We start from the raw sequence: 14,641 nt of genomic DNA on the forward strand, positions 1-14,641 counted from the left end.
TTCTTTCTTTCTTTCTATAAGTTATTGGGGTACAGGTGGTATTTGGTTACAGGAGTAAATTCTTTAGCGGTAATTTGTGAGATTTAGGTGCACCCGTCACCCAAGCAGTATACATTGCACCTTATTTGTAGTCTTTTATCCCTCATCCCCCTCCCACTCTTCCTTGCAAGTCCCCAAAGTCCATTGTATTATTCTTATGCCTTTGCATCCTCAGTTTAGCTCCCACGTATCAGTGAGAACATACAATGTTTGATTTTCCATTCCTGAGTTACTTCACTTAGGATAATAGTCTCCAGTCTCATCCAGGTCACTGCAAATGCTGATAATTCATTCCTTTTTATGTGCATAGTATTCCATCATATATATATACACAGTTTCTTTATCCACTCGTTGATTGATGGGCATTTGGGTTGGTTCCACAATTTTGCTATTGTGAATTGTGCCGCTATAAATATGTGTGTGCAAGTATCCTTTTTGAATAATGACTTCTTTTCCTCTGAGTAGATACGCGGTAGTGGGATTGCGGGATCAAATGGTAGTTCTACTTTTAGTTCTTTAAGGAATCTCCACACTGTTTTCCATAGTGGCTGTACTAGTTTACATTCCCACAAGCAGTGTAGAAGTGTTCCTTGTTGACCGCATCCATGCCAACATCTACTGTTTTTTGATTTTTTGATTATGGCCATTCTTGGAGGAGTAAGGTGGTATTGCATTGTGGTTTTAATTTGCATTTCCCTGATCATTAGTGATATTGAGCATTTTTTCATATGTCATTTGCCATTTGTCATTTTCTATGTCATTGACTATTTGTATATCTTCTTTTGAGAATTGTCTATTCATGTCCTTAGCCCACTTTTTGATGGGATTGTTTGTTTTTTTCCTTACTGATTTGAGTTTGTTGTAGATTCCGGATATTAGTCCTTTGTCACATGTATAGATTGTAAAGATTTTCTCCCACTCTGTGGGTTGTCTGCTTACTTTGCTGTTTTTTTTTTTTTTTTCCCCATGCAAAAGCTCTTTAGTTTAATTAGGTCCCAGCTATTTATCGTTGTTTTTATTGCATTTGCTTTTGGGCTCTTGGTCATGAAATCCTTGCCTAAGCCAATGTCTAGAAGGGTTTTTTTCAATGTTATCTTCTAGAATTTTTATAGTTTCAGGTCTTAGGTTTAAGTCCTTAATCCATCTTGAGTTGATTTTTGTATAAGGTGAGAGATGAGGATCCAGTTTCATTCTTCTACATGTGGCTAGCCAATTATCCTAGCATCATTTGTTGAAAAGGGTGTCCTTTCCCCACTTTATGTTTTTGTTTGCTTTGTCGAAGATCAGTTGGCTGAAAGTATTTGGGTTTATTTCTGGGTTCTCTATTCTGCTCCATTGGTCTATGTGCGTATTTTCATACCAGTACCACTCTGTTTTGGTGACTATGGCCTTATAGTATAGTTTGAAATCAGGTAGTGTGATGCCTCCAGATTCGTTCTTTTTGCCTGGTCTTGCTTTGGCTATGTGGGCTCTTTTTCGGTTCCATATGAATTTAAGAATTGTTTTTTCTAATTCTGTGAAGAATGACGGTGGTATTCTGATGGGGATTGTGTTGAATTTTTAGATTACTTTTGGCAGTATGGTCATTTTCATAATATTAATTACCCATACATGAGCATGGGATGTGTTTCCATTTGTTTGTGTTGCCTGATTTCTTTCAGCAGTGTTTTGTAGTTTTCCTTGTAGAGATCTTTCGACTCCTTGGTTAGGTATACTCTTAAGTATTTCATTTTTTTTGCAGCTATTCTAAAAGGGTTTGAGTTCTTGATTTGATTCTCCACTTGGTCACTGTTGGTGTATAGAAGAGCTACTGATTTGTGTGCATTAATCTTGTAGCTGGAAACTTTGCTGAATTCTTTTATCAGTTCTAGCAACTTTTTGGAGGAACCCTTAGGGTTTTTAAGGTAAATGATCATATCATCAGCAAACAGTGACAGTTTGACTTCCTCTTTACTGATTTGGATGCCTTTAAATTCTTTCTCTTGTCTGATTGCTCTAGCTAGGACTTCCAGTACTATGTTGAAGAGGAGTGGTGAGAGTGGGCATTCTTGTCTGTTCCAGTTCTCAGAGGGAATGCTTTCAGCTTTTCCCCACTCAGTGTTATGTTGGCTGTGGCGTTCTCATAGATGGCTTTTATTACATTAAGTTATGGCCCTTGTATGCCAATGTTGCTGAGAATTTTAATCATAAAGGAATGCTGGATTTTGTTGAATGTTTTTTCTGCATCTGTTGAGATGATCATGTGATTTTTGTTTTTAATTCTGTTTATGTGGTGTATCACATTGATTGACTTGTGTATGTTAAACCATCCCTGCATCCCTGGCATGAGACCCACTTGATCATGGTGGATTATCTTTTTGATATGTTGTTGGATTCCGTTAGCTAGTATTTTGTTAAGGATTTTAGCATCAATATTCATCAAGGATAACAGTCTGTAGTTTTTCTTTTTTGGTTGTGTCCCTTCTGATTTTGGTATTAGGGTGATGCTGGCCTCATAAAATGAATTAGGGAGGGTTCCTTCTTTATCTTGTGCAATAGTGTCAAAAGGATTGGTACCAATTCTTCTTTGAATGTCTGCTAGAATTCTGCTGTGAATCCATCTGGTCCTGGACTTTTTTTTGTTGGTAATTTTAAAATTACCATTTCAATCTCACTGCTTGTTATTGGTCTGTTCAGGGTATCTGATTCTTCCTGATTTAAGCTAGGAAGGTTGTATTTTTCCAGGAATTTATCTGTCTCTTCTAGGTTTGGTAGTTTATGTGCGTAAAGGTGTTGTTCATAGTAGTTGTGAACGATCTTTCGTATTTCAGTGGTGTCAGTTGTAGTATCTCCTGTTTTGTTTCTTAGTGAGGTTATTTGGATTTTTCTTTTTTTGGTTAATCTTGCTAATGGTCTATCAGTTTTACTTATCTTTTCAAAGAACCAGCTTTTTTTTTCATTTATCTTTTGTATTTTTGTTGTTGTTGTTGTTTCAAATTCATTTAGTTCTGCTCTGATCTCAGTTATTTCCTTTTTTCAGCTGGGTTTGGGTTTGATTTGTTATTTCTGTAGTTCCTTGAGGTGTGACCTTAGAATGTCAGTTTGTGCTCTTTCATTCTTTTTGATGTAGGTGCTTAGGGCGATGAACTTTCCTCTTAGCACCACCTTTACTGTATCCCAGAGGTTTTGATAGGTTGTGTCATTATTGTCATTCAGTTCAAAAAATTATTTTTTATTTATTTATTTATTCATTTATTTATTGAGATGGAGTCTTGCTCCGTTGCCCAGGCTGGAGTGCGGTGGCGTGATCTTGATTCACTGCAAGCTCCGCCTCCTGGGTTCACGCCATTCTCCTTCCTCAGCCTCCCGAGTAGCTGGAACTACAGGTGCCCGCCACCATGCCCGGCTACATTTTTTTGTATTTTTAGTAGAGACGGGGTTTCACCGTGTTAGCCAGGATGGTCTCGATCTCCTGACCTCGTGATCCACCCGCCTCGGCCTCCCAAAGTGCTGGGATTACAGGCATGAGCCACTGCACCCAGTCAAAAAATTTTTTAATTTCCATCTTGATTTCGTTTTTGACCCAGTGCTCATTCAGGAGCAGATTATTTAATTGCCATGTATTTGCATGGTTCTGAAGGTTTCTTTTGGAGTTGATTTCTAGTTTTATTCCACTGTGATCTGAGAGAGTGCTTGATATAATTTCAGTTTTCTTAAATTTATTGAGGTTTGTTTTATGGCCTATCATATGGTCTATCTTGGAGAAAGTTCCATGTGCTGTTGAATAGAATGTGTATTCTATGGCTGTTGGATGAAATGTTCTGTATCTATCTGTTAAGTCCATTTGTTCCAGGTATAGTTTAAATCCATTGTTTTTTTGTTGACTTTCTGTTCTCATAACCTATCTAGTGTTGTCAGTGGATTATTGAAGTCCCCCACTATTGTGTTGCTATCTTATCTCATTTCTTAGGTCTATTAGTAATTGTTTTATAAATTTGGGAGCTCCAATGTTAGATGCATGTATGTTTGGGATTGTGATATTTTCCTGTTGGATGAGACCTTTTAATATTATATAATGTCCCTCTTTGTCTCTTTTAACTGCTGTTGCTTTAAAATTTGTTTTGTCTGATATAAGAATAGCTACCTCTGCTTGCTTTTAGTGTCCATTTGCATGAAATGCCTTTTTCCACCCCTTTACTTTAAGTTTATGTGGGTCCTTGTGTGTTAGGTGAGTCTCCTGAAGGCAGCAGATGGTTAGTTGGTGAGTTCTTATCCATTCTGCGGTTCTGTATCTTTTAAGTGGAGGATTTAGGCCATTTACATTCAATGTTAGTATTGAAATATTAGGTACCATCGAATTCACCATGCTTTTTGTTGCCTGTGTACTTTGTTTGTTTGCTTTTTGTTTTTGCTTTTCAACATGTATTTTTGTTTTATAGGTCCTGTTTGATTTATGCTTTAAAGAGGTTCTGTTTTGATGTGTTTCCAGAATTTGTTTCAAGATTTAGAGCTCCTTTTAGCAGTTCTTGTAATGGTGGCTTGGTAATGGCGAATTCTCTCAGCATTTATTTGTCTGAAAAAGGCTGTATGTTTTCTTCATATATGATGCTTAGTTTCGCTGGATACAAAATTCCTGGCTGATAATTGTTTTGTTGGAGGAGGCTGAAGATAGGGCCCCAATCCCTTCTAGCTTGTCGGGTTTCTGCTGATAAATCTGCTGTTAATCTGATAGGTTTTCCTTTATAGGTTACCTGGTGCTTCTATCTCACAGCTCTTAAAGATCCTTTCCTTCGTCTTAACTTTGGATAACCTGATGACAGTGTGCCTAGGCAAAGATCTTTTTGTGATGAATTTTTCAGGTGTTCTTTAGTGCTTCTTGTATTTGGATGTCTAGGTCTAGCAAGGCCAGGGAAGTTTTCCTTGATTATTCCCCCGAATATGTTTTGCAAGCATTTAGAATTCTCTTCTTCCTCAGGAACATCGATTATTCTTAAGTTTCGTTGTTTAACATAATCCCAGACTTCTTGGAGACCTTGTCCATATTCTCCTTTTTTTCTTTGTCTTTGTTGGATTGGGTTAATTTGAAGATCTTGTCTTCAAGCTCTGAATTTCTTCTACTTGTTAAATTCTATTGCTGAGACTTTCCAGAGCATTTCGCATTTCTAAAAGTGAATCCAAAGTTTCCTGAATTTTTTATTGTTTTTTCTTTAAGCTATCTATTTCTATGAATATTTCTCCCTTCACTTCTTGTATCATTTTTTGGATTTCCTTGCATTGGGCTTCGCCTTTCTCTGGTCCCTCCCTGATTAGCCTAATAACTAACCTCCTGAATTCTTTTTCAGGTTAAGTCAGGGATTTCTTCTTGGTTTGGAGCCATTACTGGTGAACTAGTGTGATTTTTTGGGGGTATTGAAGAGCCTTGTTTAGTCATATTACCAGGGTTGGTTTTCTGGTTCCTTCTCATTTGGGTAGGCTCTGTCAGAGGGAAGGTCTAGGGCTGAAGGCTGTTGTTCACATTCTTTTGTCCCACGAGGTGTTCCTTTGATGCAGTACTCTCCACCTTTTCCTATGGATGTGGCTTCCTGTGAGCCGAACTGCAGTGATTGTTGTTTCTCTTCTGGGTCTAGCCACCCAGCGAGTCTACCTGTCTCTGGGCTGATACTGGGGGTTGTCTGCACAGAGTCCTGTGATGTGAACTGTTTCTGGGTCTCTCAGCCATGGATACCAGCGCCTGTTCCAGTGGAGGTGGTGAGGGGGTGCAGTGGACTCCATGAGGGTTCTTAGCTTTGATGGTTTAATGCTCTACTTTTGTGCTGATTGGGCCTCCTGCCAGGAGGTGGCGCTTTCCGGAAAACCTCAGCTGTAGTAGTGTGGAGAGGGACTGGCAGTGGGTGGGGCCCTAGAACTCCCAAGATTATATGTCCTTTGTATTTGGGTAGGGAAGGACCGTCAGGTGGGGGTGGGGATAGGCGAGTCTGAGCTCAGACTCTCCTGGGTCAGTTTTTGCTGCAGCTGCTGTGGGGAATGGGGGTTAGATTCCCAGGTCACTGGAGTTGTGTGCCTAGGAGGATTATGGCTGCCTCTGCTGAGTCATGCAGGCTGTCAGAGAAGTGAGGGAAAGTGGCAGTCACAGGCCTCACCCAGGTCCCATGCAAACCAAAGGGCCAGTCTCACTCCCACCGCCCTGCAACAGCCCTGAGTCTGTTTCCAGGTGGAAGGCCAGATGGGCTTGAAAACTTGCCCTGGGCTACCTGCCTCCCAGCTGGGAGAGAAAAGAGCTTGGTTCTTGCCCCGCCTGTGGAGTCTACACATTAGATTTGCCCTCTCCCCCAAGTTCTGGCCAGGAGGCTTCTTGCCCCGTTTAAATTGTTACAAAGTTCAGCTGGAGATTTCCTTTTCCCTGTGGAGTTTTACTCCCTGCTCCTCTGGTCACCCTTCTGATGGATCCCTGTGGTGCCAGGCAGGAATGGCCTGCTAGGGAGTGCAGCAAGCTCCCAGGGCCTTTCTGCTGCTTCCTCTACCCCTGTATTTCGCTTGACTCTCTAAATTGGTTCAGCTCCAGGTAAGGTCAGAAACTTCTCCCGCAAACAGACCTTCAGCTTCTCCAGTGGGGTTGTGTGTTCAGAAGAGGAGGGTCTTCCTTTTCCACTTCCACAGTTGGGGCACTCACAGTATTTGGGGTGTCTCCCGGGTCCTCAGGAGCAGTCTGCTTCCTTCAGACGGTCTGTGGGTCCTCTTGTGATTGCTGGTTTGTTCTTGCAGTCGATCTGGAGCTAAAAATCACAACACAAGCATCTGCAAGCTGCCCTGTTTGAAGCTGCAATCTAGTCCTGCCACCCATCTGCCATCATGATTAGTAGTGTCTCTTTTCTTTTAGAGATGGGGTCTTGCTATGTTGCCCAGGCTAGTCTTGAACTCTTGGCTTCAAGTGATCCTCCCACCTTGGCCTCCCAGAGTACTGGGGTTATAGGCATGAGCCATCATGCTCAGCCTCATTGCAATGTATTGACCTACTACATACAGTCAGCCTGGTTGTTCCTCTAGAGTTGTATATTTGGGCTAATTTCGTGACTATGATCATTTCCATGATTTGCTCTTTCTCCTATAACTTCATTTATGTTCAATTCAAATTTCATTTTCAGCATTATCACTTTTCATTTCTTTGTTGCACTTTGATTTTTTTTTTTTTGCCAGTTTCTTTTTTTTTTAATTAAAACCATTTTTTTTTTTAATGGAACGCTTCATGAATTTGCATGTCATCCTTGCGCAGGGGTCATGCTAATCTCTGTATCATTCCAGTTTTAGTATATGTGCTGCTGAAGCAAGCACTACTTTCCTGTTTTAGCTATTCATTTTTTAAAAGTATCATTTGGATTTATTGTGGGAAACAAGGAGGCAACACAACTACATGCTTTGCTGTCTGTGTCTGTACTGAATAACAGATCCAAGTGACCAATCAGCAACAGACTTTGAGAGAATTGATGGGATTGGGTCACAGATTATAATGCACATCGGTTATCTACATATTGATTTGTGTCCTGAAAAGTTAGAAGTGCTATATGCAGTCGCTTATAGTTAATATACCACAGTAACTAGAGTTTGAACTGCATTTTTGGATGACTGGTATTTTTTAACTAAACCATGGTAACTGAAATGTGTATATATCAGAACTGTACAAAGCAAAGACTGCCTGTGTTAATAAGTACTGTCTTTTCCTACTCATTCCTAATAAGTCTAACATTTTGACTGAGGTCTTGGTGTCTGTGTGGCCATGTCATTGACCTTATATTCTAAAGCTTGACTAAAACTTGTTTTATAACTTTTTATGTTCATAGCTTGGTATTTTTTCCCTTCAGGCTATATTCCCAAAGCTTGGATTAGCACTGCTATGAACCTTCACATAGATGAGTAAGTGATACATAAAAAGTCTAATTTTAACTCTGTTTCCATTCTTTTAGATGTTTGCTATTTTCCAGATACTTTGTTTAGATTTTGCCTTTAACATTTTTTTAAAAATTGTATTCATTTTTGAATACATATGGTTTATATGGTTTAAAATTCCAAAGGTGTATAAAAGGGTAAAATTAGCAGGACTTGGTGGTACTTGCCTGTAGTCCCAGCTACTTGGGAGGTTGAGGCAGGAGGATCGCTTGAGCCCAGGAGTTCAAGGATGCGGTGAGCTATAATTGTGCCACTGCACTCCAGCCTAGGCAATAGAGCGAGACCGTGTCTCAAAAAGAAAATAATAATAATAGGGTATAAAATGAAAAAGTCTCCTCCTCTGTCTCCACTCACCCAGTTCTCCGCAGAAGTAAGCAATGATAATTGTTCTTAGATGCAGCTTTTATACTATACAAAAGTGGCTTTCTCGAGTTGCATGGACCAGGCCTCTGTTTCGTTTTTCTCCCCAACAATCATTCCTTCTCTGGTGTTTCATGATATATACCAATGCTGTGGCATTATTCTAATTTAGCCTATGAGAGGAAACCAAAATTGAGCAAGGTCAGGTGATCAGTTGAAGGTCATAAGTGGCAGTCGAGTGACAGCACGGTTGTATATTGTTGTAGTAATCCTCTATGCACTTTGCACATAAAGGTTTAATCTGTATTTGCCGAATAAAAGTCAGTTTCTCTCAGTGTTTGTTCTTATTGTATATTCCACTGTGAGGGTTTTTGTTTCATATATGGAATTCACTAATATCAGTTTTAGGGAGTGGGAATATTGACATACATGGTATTTAAGAGATATTATAGTTTCTCACTTTTCAAAGTTTCTAGGCAAAATTTAGTTTTGTCTTCTGCTTACTTGCTAGGTATGAAACCAAATTTATGAGTCATTTATTGTTTTAGCCCAGATTTTAAACTAGGTGAAATGGAAAGAGAAAAATAATAATGGCGTTTGATAGAAATTTAACAATATTTTTTTCTTCCTTGCACTCAAAAAATGTTTTGTGTATATGGCTGAGTGCCTGATAATCTGTCCTTCATTTATGTCAGGGCCTCAGTAAAATGTTTACTTAGAAGTTAAAAATAACTTCATCATTGGTTGACTCCCCCAGTGAATGTCAAGCACTGTGCTGGCCACTCCTAATGTAAGCTGTTTTAAAAATTGTAATAGGACTAAGAGGAAGAATGAACATATTATGCCACTCTTATATGGATGAGGAAACCGCGGGTGGGATAGGTGGAGTGATTTACCTAATCACAACTCTTAGAAATGGCAGAGTCAGGTTCCAATCCTGGTTTTCACAATTGCTGGTTGTAGGATTATAATAACTTTGCTAATTGATCTAGTCAAAGTTTTGGAAAGATGGCAGCATTAGCTTTACTTAGCAGTCTAACAGAGTGTCTTAAATTGCTTTAACATTGTTTAGTAGCATGTGCTTTTAACGACTATGAATCTGTGGTTTATAGGGCATAAGGATAAAGCTGAAATCTGGTCCAGGAGAAGTACTAGTCATGTTTAATGATTTTGAGGTATTAGACTACAAAGCAACAATAATAAACTTTCCCCCAGCTGCTCGTAGTGAGGCTTATAGGCTTAGCTCATTCTTCCTTCGTAGTAAAAGTCAGTGAAGATTTTGAACACAAGAAACTGTAGCTCCGATTTAGGTCTGTTCTTCCCTTAAAGCTCCCTCATGTACCTCATAAGACAGTATTAGGGAAAGAGCTTTATAAAGGTATTGAAGGAGAGGAGTCTGTCAACATTGTTATTTAGAAATAGTATTTGTGTCTCAGTGTGGAGACTTAAGTGTGTTAATATTTAGATTGCATTTTTCCTAGAGGATTAATAGTAATTTCTGCATTCACAGGCAGGTTCATAGGCCACTTGATACAGTGAGTGGCCTCTTAAATCTCTCGTTACTCTACCATGTCTGGCTGTGTGGTGTCTTTCTCCTGACGACTTGGTATGTCTCATGGATACTCTTCAAAATCTATGCCACAGAGGTATGTTTTTTAAAATATTTTTTCTTAATACTTTTGTGTTTTGGAGTGCACAGTTGATTTTTAGCAGAGCACACTGATCAGCACACGCAAAACCATTTCCGTAAGCTGGCTTTTGGTCTCTCTTCTGAGACTGTTGGGGCCATATCATTTGTAACCACCATTTATGTGGTATTTTTTTCAGAGGAACAGTGTGGATATTCACTTAATTTTTGGAGATTAAACTGAATGGGCTGCCACTATGCTTTATTGACATCCTAGTTGTCTTCTGGGGGCTTCCATTTCTCTACTGAGTACATACTAAATGGACTTGAATTTTAAATTAATTTTCCATGTCATTGGCATAGCTACTATTAAAATATTTAAATATGTGGCAGTAAGTTTTTTTTTTTTTTTTTTTTTTTTTTTGAGATAGGGTCTCGCTTTGTCACCCAGGCTGGAGGGCAGTGGCCTGATCTCGGCTCACTGCAACGTCTGCCTCCCGGGTTCAAGTGATTCTCCCACCTCAGCTTCCTGAGTAGCTGGGACAACAGGCGTGTGCCACCATGCCCGGCTAATTTTTTTTGAATTTTAGTAGAGACAGGGTTTCACCATGTTGGCCAGGTTGGTGCCGAACTCCTGACCTCAAAATGATCTGTCCTCGGCCTCTTAAAGTGCTGGGATTACAGGTGTGAGCCACTCCACCCAGCCAAGATATTTGTTTTCTGAAGGGAAGTTTTAAAATTTATATTAAAGAAATGATTTTGGAAATTGAGGTGAGCTTCTGGATAATTCCCACAGAAATCTTTTTAAGTGATTGAGAATTACATTGTTTTTATCATCCAAGTGTTTGTCTTAGAAAATTAGTGTTTCTGTTTTATTTTACAATCTCTGTAGGTTTGTATTCTTCAGTGGCTTCAGAGAATCCTTGTTTGTGAAATTGGTTTTTATTATTCAGAGCCAGAGTCTAATAAAGTTGGGAAAGTAACATTAAAAAAAATGGTGTGTTTGGGTTTATGTAACTTGAACCTGTCTTTGCAAGGAGCACGAAAGATGTCAGTTTGCTTGTGCTGTCTGTTTTTATGTTTTAATTTGTGCATGCTTATTGAATGTAAGATCATGAAAATAATCATTTTTGGTTTTTAATTTATTTGATAGGCTCATGTGTTTCCTGTTCAACCACCATTTGCAGAAGGGTCAGATGAGTGCCTTCCAAAAGTGTTAAATAGCAATCCTCCCCCCATCATAAAGGTATCCAAACTGTGTTGCATATCTTCACACAGTTATCTCTAACTTTATTCAATACACTTAATATTTAGTATATTTAAGTGGTTGTATTTTTTGAGGGCCTATAATATTCTCGTACTGGTATGATAAAAATCACCTACTTGCTAATGCTGTTTATTTTTTCAATTTTCTTTCCAAGTGACTAAAATGCAAGTGCACAGTACAGTGTATGTGTATAAGCTAGTTAATTCTATATTCAGAAACAGATATAAGAATATTTCCAAGCATAAAATACAGTGATATGCAATCATCTACATTAACTTCTCACAAACTATTCATGATAGCATAACAAAACATTATTGATTTTTTAATCACTGGATCAAAACATTTTTACTCTTGTAGTATTAGTTGGCTTTTGTGATCAAAAATAGCGCTTAGAAATGTATAGATATTTAGTGAACTCTCCTTAAATATGAATTGCTGGTAATGATCCTAAAACTAATTACAATCAAGAATTTAAAGAAGTTGTAGTAATTTTACAAATCAATCTAAGTAAGCATAAATGGTTTAGATTGAATTTGCAAGTTGAAATTTTAAACTAGGTCTACAATATGTGTGATCCTGTTAAAAGGTCCTTTAAAAAGAGCTAAAAGAGGCTGTGTGTGGTCTTCGGCACTTTGGGAGGCCGAGGTGAGAGGATCACTTGAGCCCAGGAGTTCAAGACCAGCTTGGAAAACATAGGGAGACCTCATCTCAACAAAAATTTAAAAATTAGTTGAATGGCATGGTGACACATGCCTGTGGTCCCAGCTACTTGAGAGGTGGAGGCAGTTGCATTCCTTGAGCCTAAGAGTTGGAGGCTGCAGTGAGCTGTGACCCTGCCACTGCACTCTAGCCTGCCACTGCACTTTAGCCTGGGTGGCAGAGTGAGACCCCATCTCTAAACAAACAAACAGAAATGCTAAAAGAAAGTAGTTAGAACCCAGTTTTGATCACACTCTAAAGAATTTATAAACAAATAAGAAAATAAATAGAATTACTTTTAAATATTAATTATAACTAATTTGTTAGAGAAACTTAAAAGTATCAGTTACTCATTTGGTTACTCACCAAATATTTATTTAGTGGTACGTCAGTCTCTGCTAGTTGTTTGTGGTAGAATGACGAATAAGACATAGCACAGCCTAGTAGAAAATACAGACGCCCAAAATAATTAAAAATGTACTGTGGCAAATACATTGGGACCTCTTATTCAGCTTGGGACCAATGCAAGAAAACTTCAGAGAGGGATGGTATCTTGAAGGATGAGTAAAGGGGTTTGCCTGGGAAAAGATGAAGATTTTCAGTAAAGAAAAAAAAATAATAGGGTGGCTGGGCATGGTGGCTCATGCCTGTAATCCCAGCATTTTGGGAGGCCAAGGCAGGTGGATCACTTGAGGTCAGGAGTTTGAGAACAACCTGGCCAACATGGTGAAACCCCATCTCTACTAAAAATACAGAAATCAGTTGGGTGTGCTGGTGTGTGCCTGTTGTCCCAGCCACTCGGGAGGCTGAGGCAGGAGAATTGCTTGAACCCGTAAGGCGGAGGTAGCAGTGAGCCGAGATCACATCACTACACTCCAGCCTGGGCAACAGAGTGAGACTTTGTCTCAAAAAAAAAGAAAAAAAAAATTAGGTATCACGTGCTAGGCACTGCCTTTGGATATGGTAGCAAGTAAGATTTTCCGTTTTCTTGTGGGCCGCACAGTTTGGTGCGTGGAATCAGATGGGACAAGTAAACATTCAATTACAATACATGATGTTAGTGCCATGGTTGAGAGCTATGTGAGTGTATGTTTGTGTGAGGGAAACCAGGGAAAATTCCAGGAGGAAGCGATGTTTCAATTTCCCACCGCAGATATATGAAAGAGCACAGAGAATTCTGTAGTTCCTTGTAGCTGGAACTTGTAGTAGGTAGGGAGGGTAGAGGCAGGAAAGTTCTGGAAGTCTAGAAAGGAAGGTTATGGTTCTGAGATTTTTTTTTTTCATGAAAAAGTTTAATTAATTTCCTCTTGGATATATAATGATGAACCCAATTAGTGAGATTTTATGTAGAGGTTAAAAAAAATTAAATAATATGTGTCTTTTCCCCCTGTTAGTATTTAGCCTTGCAGGACCTGATGTTGCTTTCTCAATATTCTCCTTCACGAAGACAAGAAGTTTTTAGCCTCAGCCAACCAGGTATTGCTAAAAGTAATAGACTTGATTAGGCATATGTGTGTAGAAAGTAATTCACTTGGCCAGGCATGGTGGCTCAAGCCTGTAATCCCAGCACTTTGGGAGGCCAAGGCAGGCGGATCATGAGGTCAGGAGATCAAGACCATCCTGGCTAACACGGTGAAACTCTGTCTACTAAAAATACAAAAAATTAGCCGGGCGTGGTGGCGGGCGCCTGTAGTCCCAGCTGCTGGAAAGGCTGAGGCGGGAGAATGGCGTGAACCTGGGAGGCGGAGCTTGCAGTGAGCCGAGATTGCGCTACTGCACTCCAGCCTGGGTGACAGAGTGAGACTCCATCTCAAAAAGAAAAAAAAAAAAAATTAATTAAAGTTTTTGGTGAGAAAGATGTATTTAATAAAATATCAGATGTCAGTGAGTCCATTAAATGAAGTATTGAATTAAATCTTACACAGCTTAAGAGTTTATTACCTTCAGCTCCTTCATTTCCGTAACCTGAAGAAATTATTTAGTACATTGACAATTTTAGGGCAGAAAAATACAGCTTAAGAATTCTAAAAGTTTGGCTGGGCGTGGTGGCTCACCCCTGTAATCCTAGCACTTTGGGAGGCCAAGGTGGGTGGATTACTTGAGCTTAGGAATTCGAGACCAGCCTGGGCAACATGATGAGACCGCTCCTCTACAAAAAATACAAAAAATTAGCCCAGCATGGTAGCATGTGCCTATAGTCCCAGCTCCTTGAGGAGCTGAGCTGGGAGGATTGCTTGAGCCCAGGAGGTTGATACTGCAGTGAGCCAAGATTGTGCCACTGTACTCTAGCCTGGGTGACAAAGTGAGAGCCTGTCCCCCTCCCCACCCCAAAAAAGAATTCTAAAACTTTTAATGCTACAAAGGATCTTAAAAATTAGGTGGTCTGCTCTCTAGATGGGAGATTTAAGTCTCAGAGATTGGCTTAAATAAAGTTAATGTCAGAATTGGAATAAGAGTCCTGTCATTTGGCTCCATGTACAGGACTCCTCCTTCTGCTATGCTACTCTGCCTCCTTTTAAAAAAAATTAGGAAGAAACTAGATTCGATGGTGACTCAAGGATGCTCTCAGCAACTCTGAAACACTTACAGTGTATACTGTTCTTGCCATGCTGTTCAAGACTGTGACTTTGCCAGTTCTCTGTTGTTCCTAGAGGGAAAACAGTCCAGTCCCAGGCACTGGTGGGAAACAGAGAACCTGGGTAGCCTTTCTTCTGTATTTTAAGAGACAG

General features: G+C 39.5%; 1 protein-coding gene and 1 non-coding gene across 6 annotated transcripts in view; one reads left to right on the forward strand and one right to left on the reverse strand.

Moving 5' to 3' along the window:
- Nucleotides 1–14,641, forward strand: part of NDC1 (NDC1 transmembrane nucleoporin) — a 72,917-nt gene that overhangs the window by 21,033 nt on the left and 37,243 nt on the right. For all 5 annotated transcript variants that reach the window (XM_003815008.6, XM_008967883.5, XM_008967882.6 and 2 more), the window contains 4 exons: nt 7,875–7,926; nt 9,830–9,965; nt 11,100–11,192; nt 13,307–13,388. In XM_003815008.6, coding sequence (XP_003815056.3) covers nt 7,875–7,926; nt 9,830–9,965; nt 11,100–11,192; nt 13,307–13,388 — 363 coding nt within the window. The remainder of the gene's footprint in view (nt 1–7,874; nt 7,927–9,829; nt 9,966–11,099; nt 11,193–13,306; nt 13,389–14,641) is intronic.
- LOC112438312 (U6 spliceosomal RNA) lies at nt 7,244–7,347 on the reverse strand. The gene has a single exon (XR_003026766.1). It is a non-coding gene; the product is annotated as a U6 spliceosomal RNA (small nuclear RNA).

Source organism: Pan paniscus, chromosome 1 (assembly GCF_029289425.2).
Source record: "Pan paniscus chromosome 1, NHGRI_mPanPan1-v2.0_pri, whole genome shotgun sequence".
Lineage (NCBI taxonomy): Eukaryota > Metazoa > Chordata > Mammalia > Primates > Hominidae > Pan > Pan paniscus.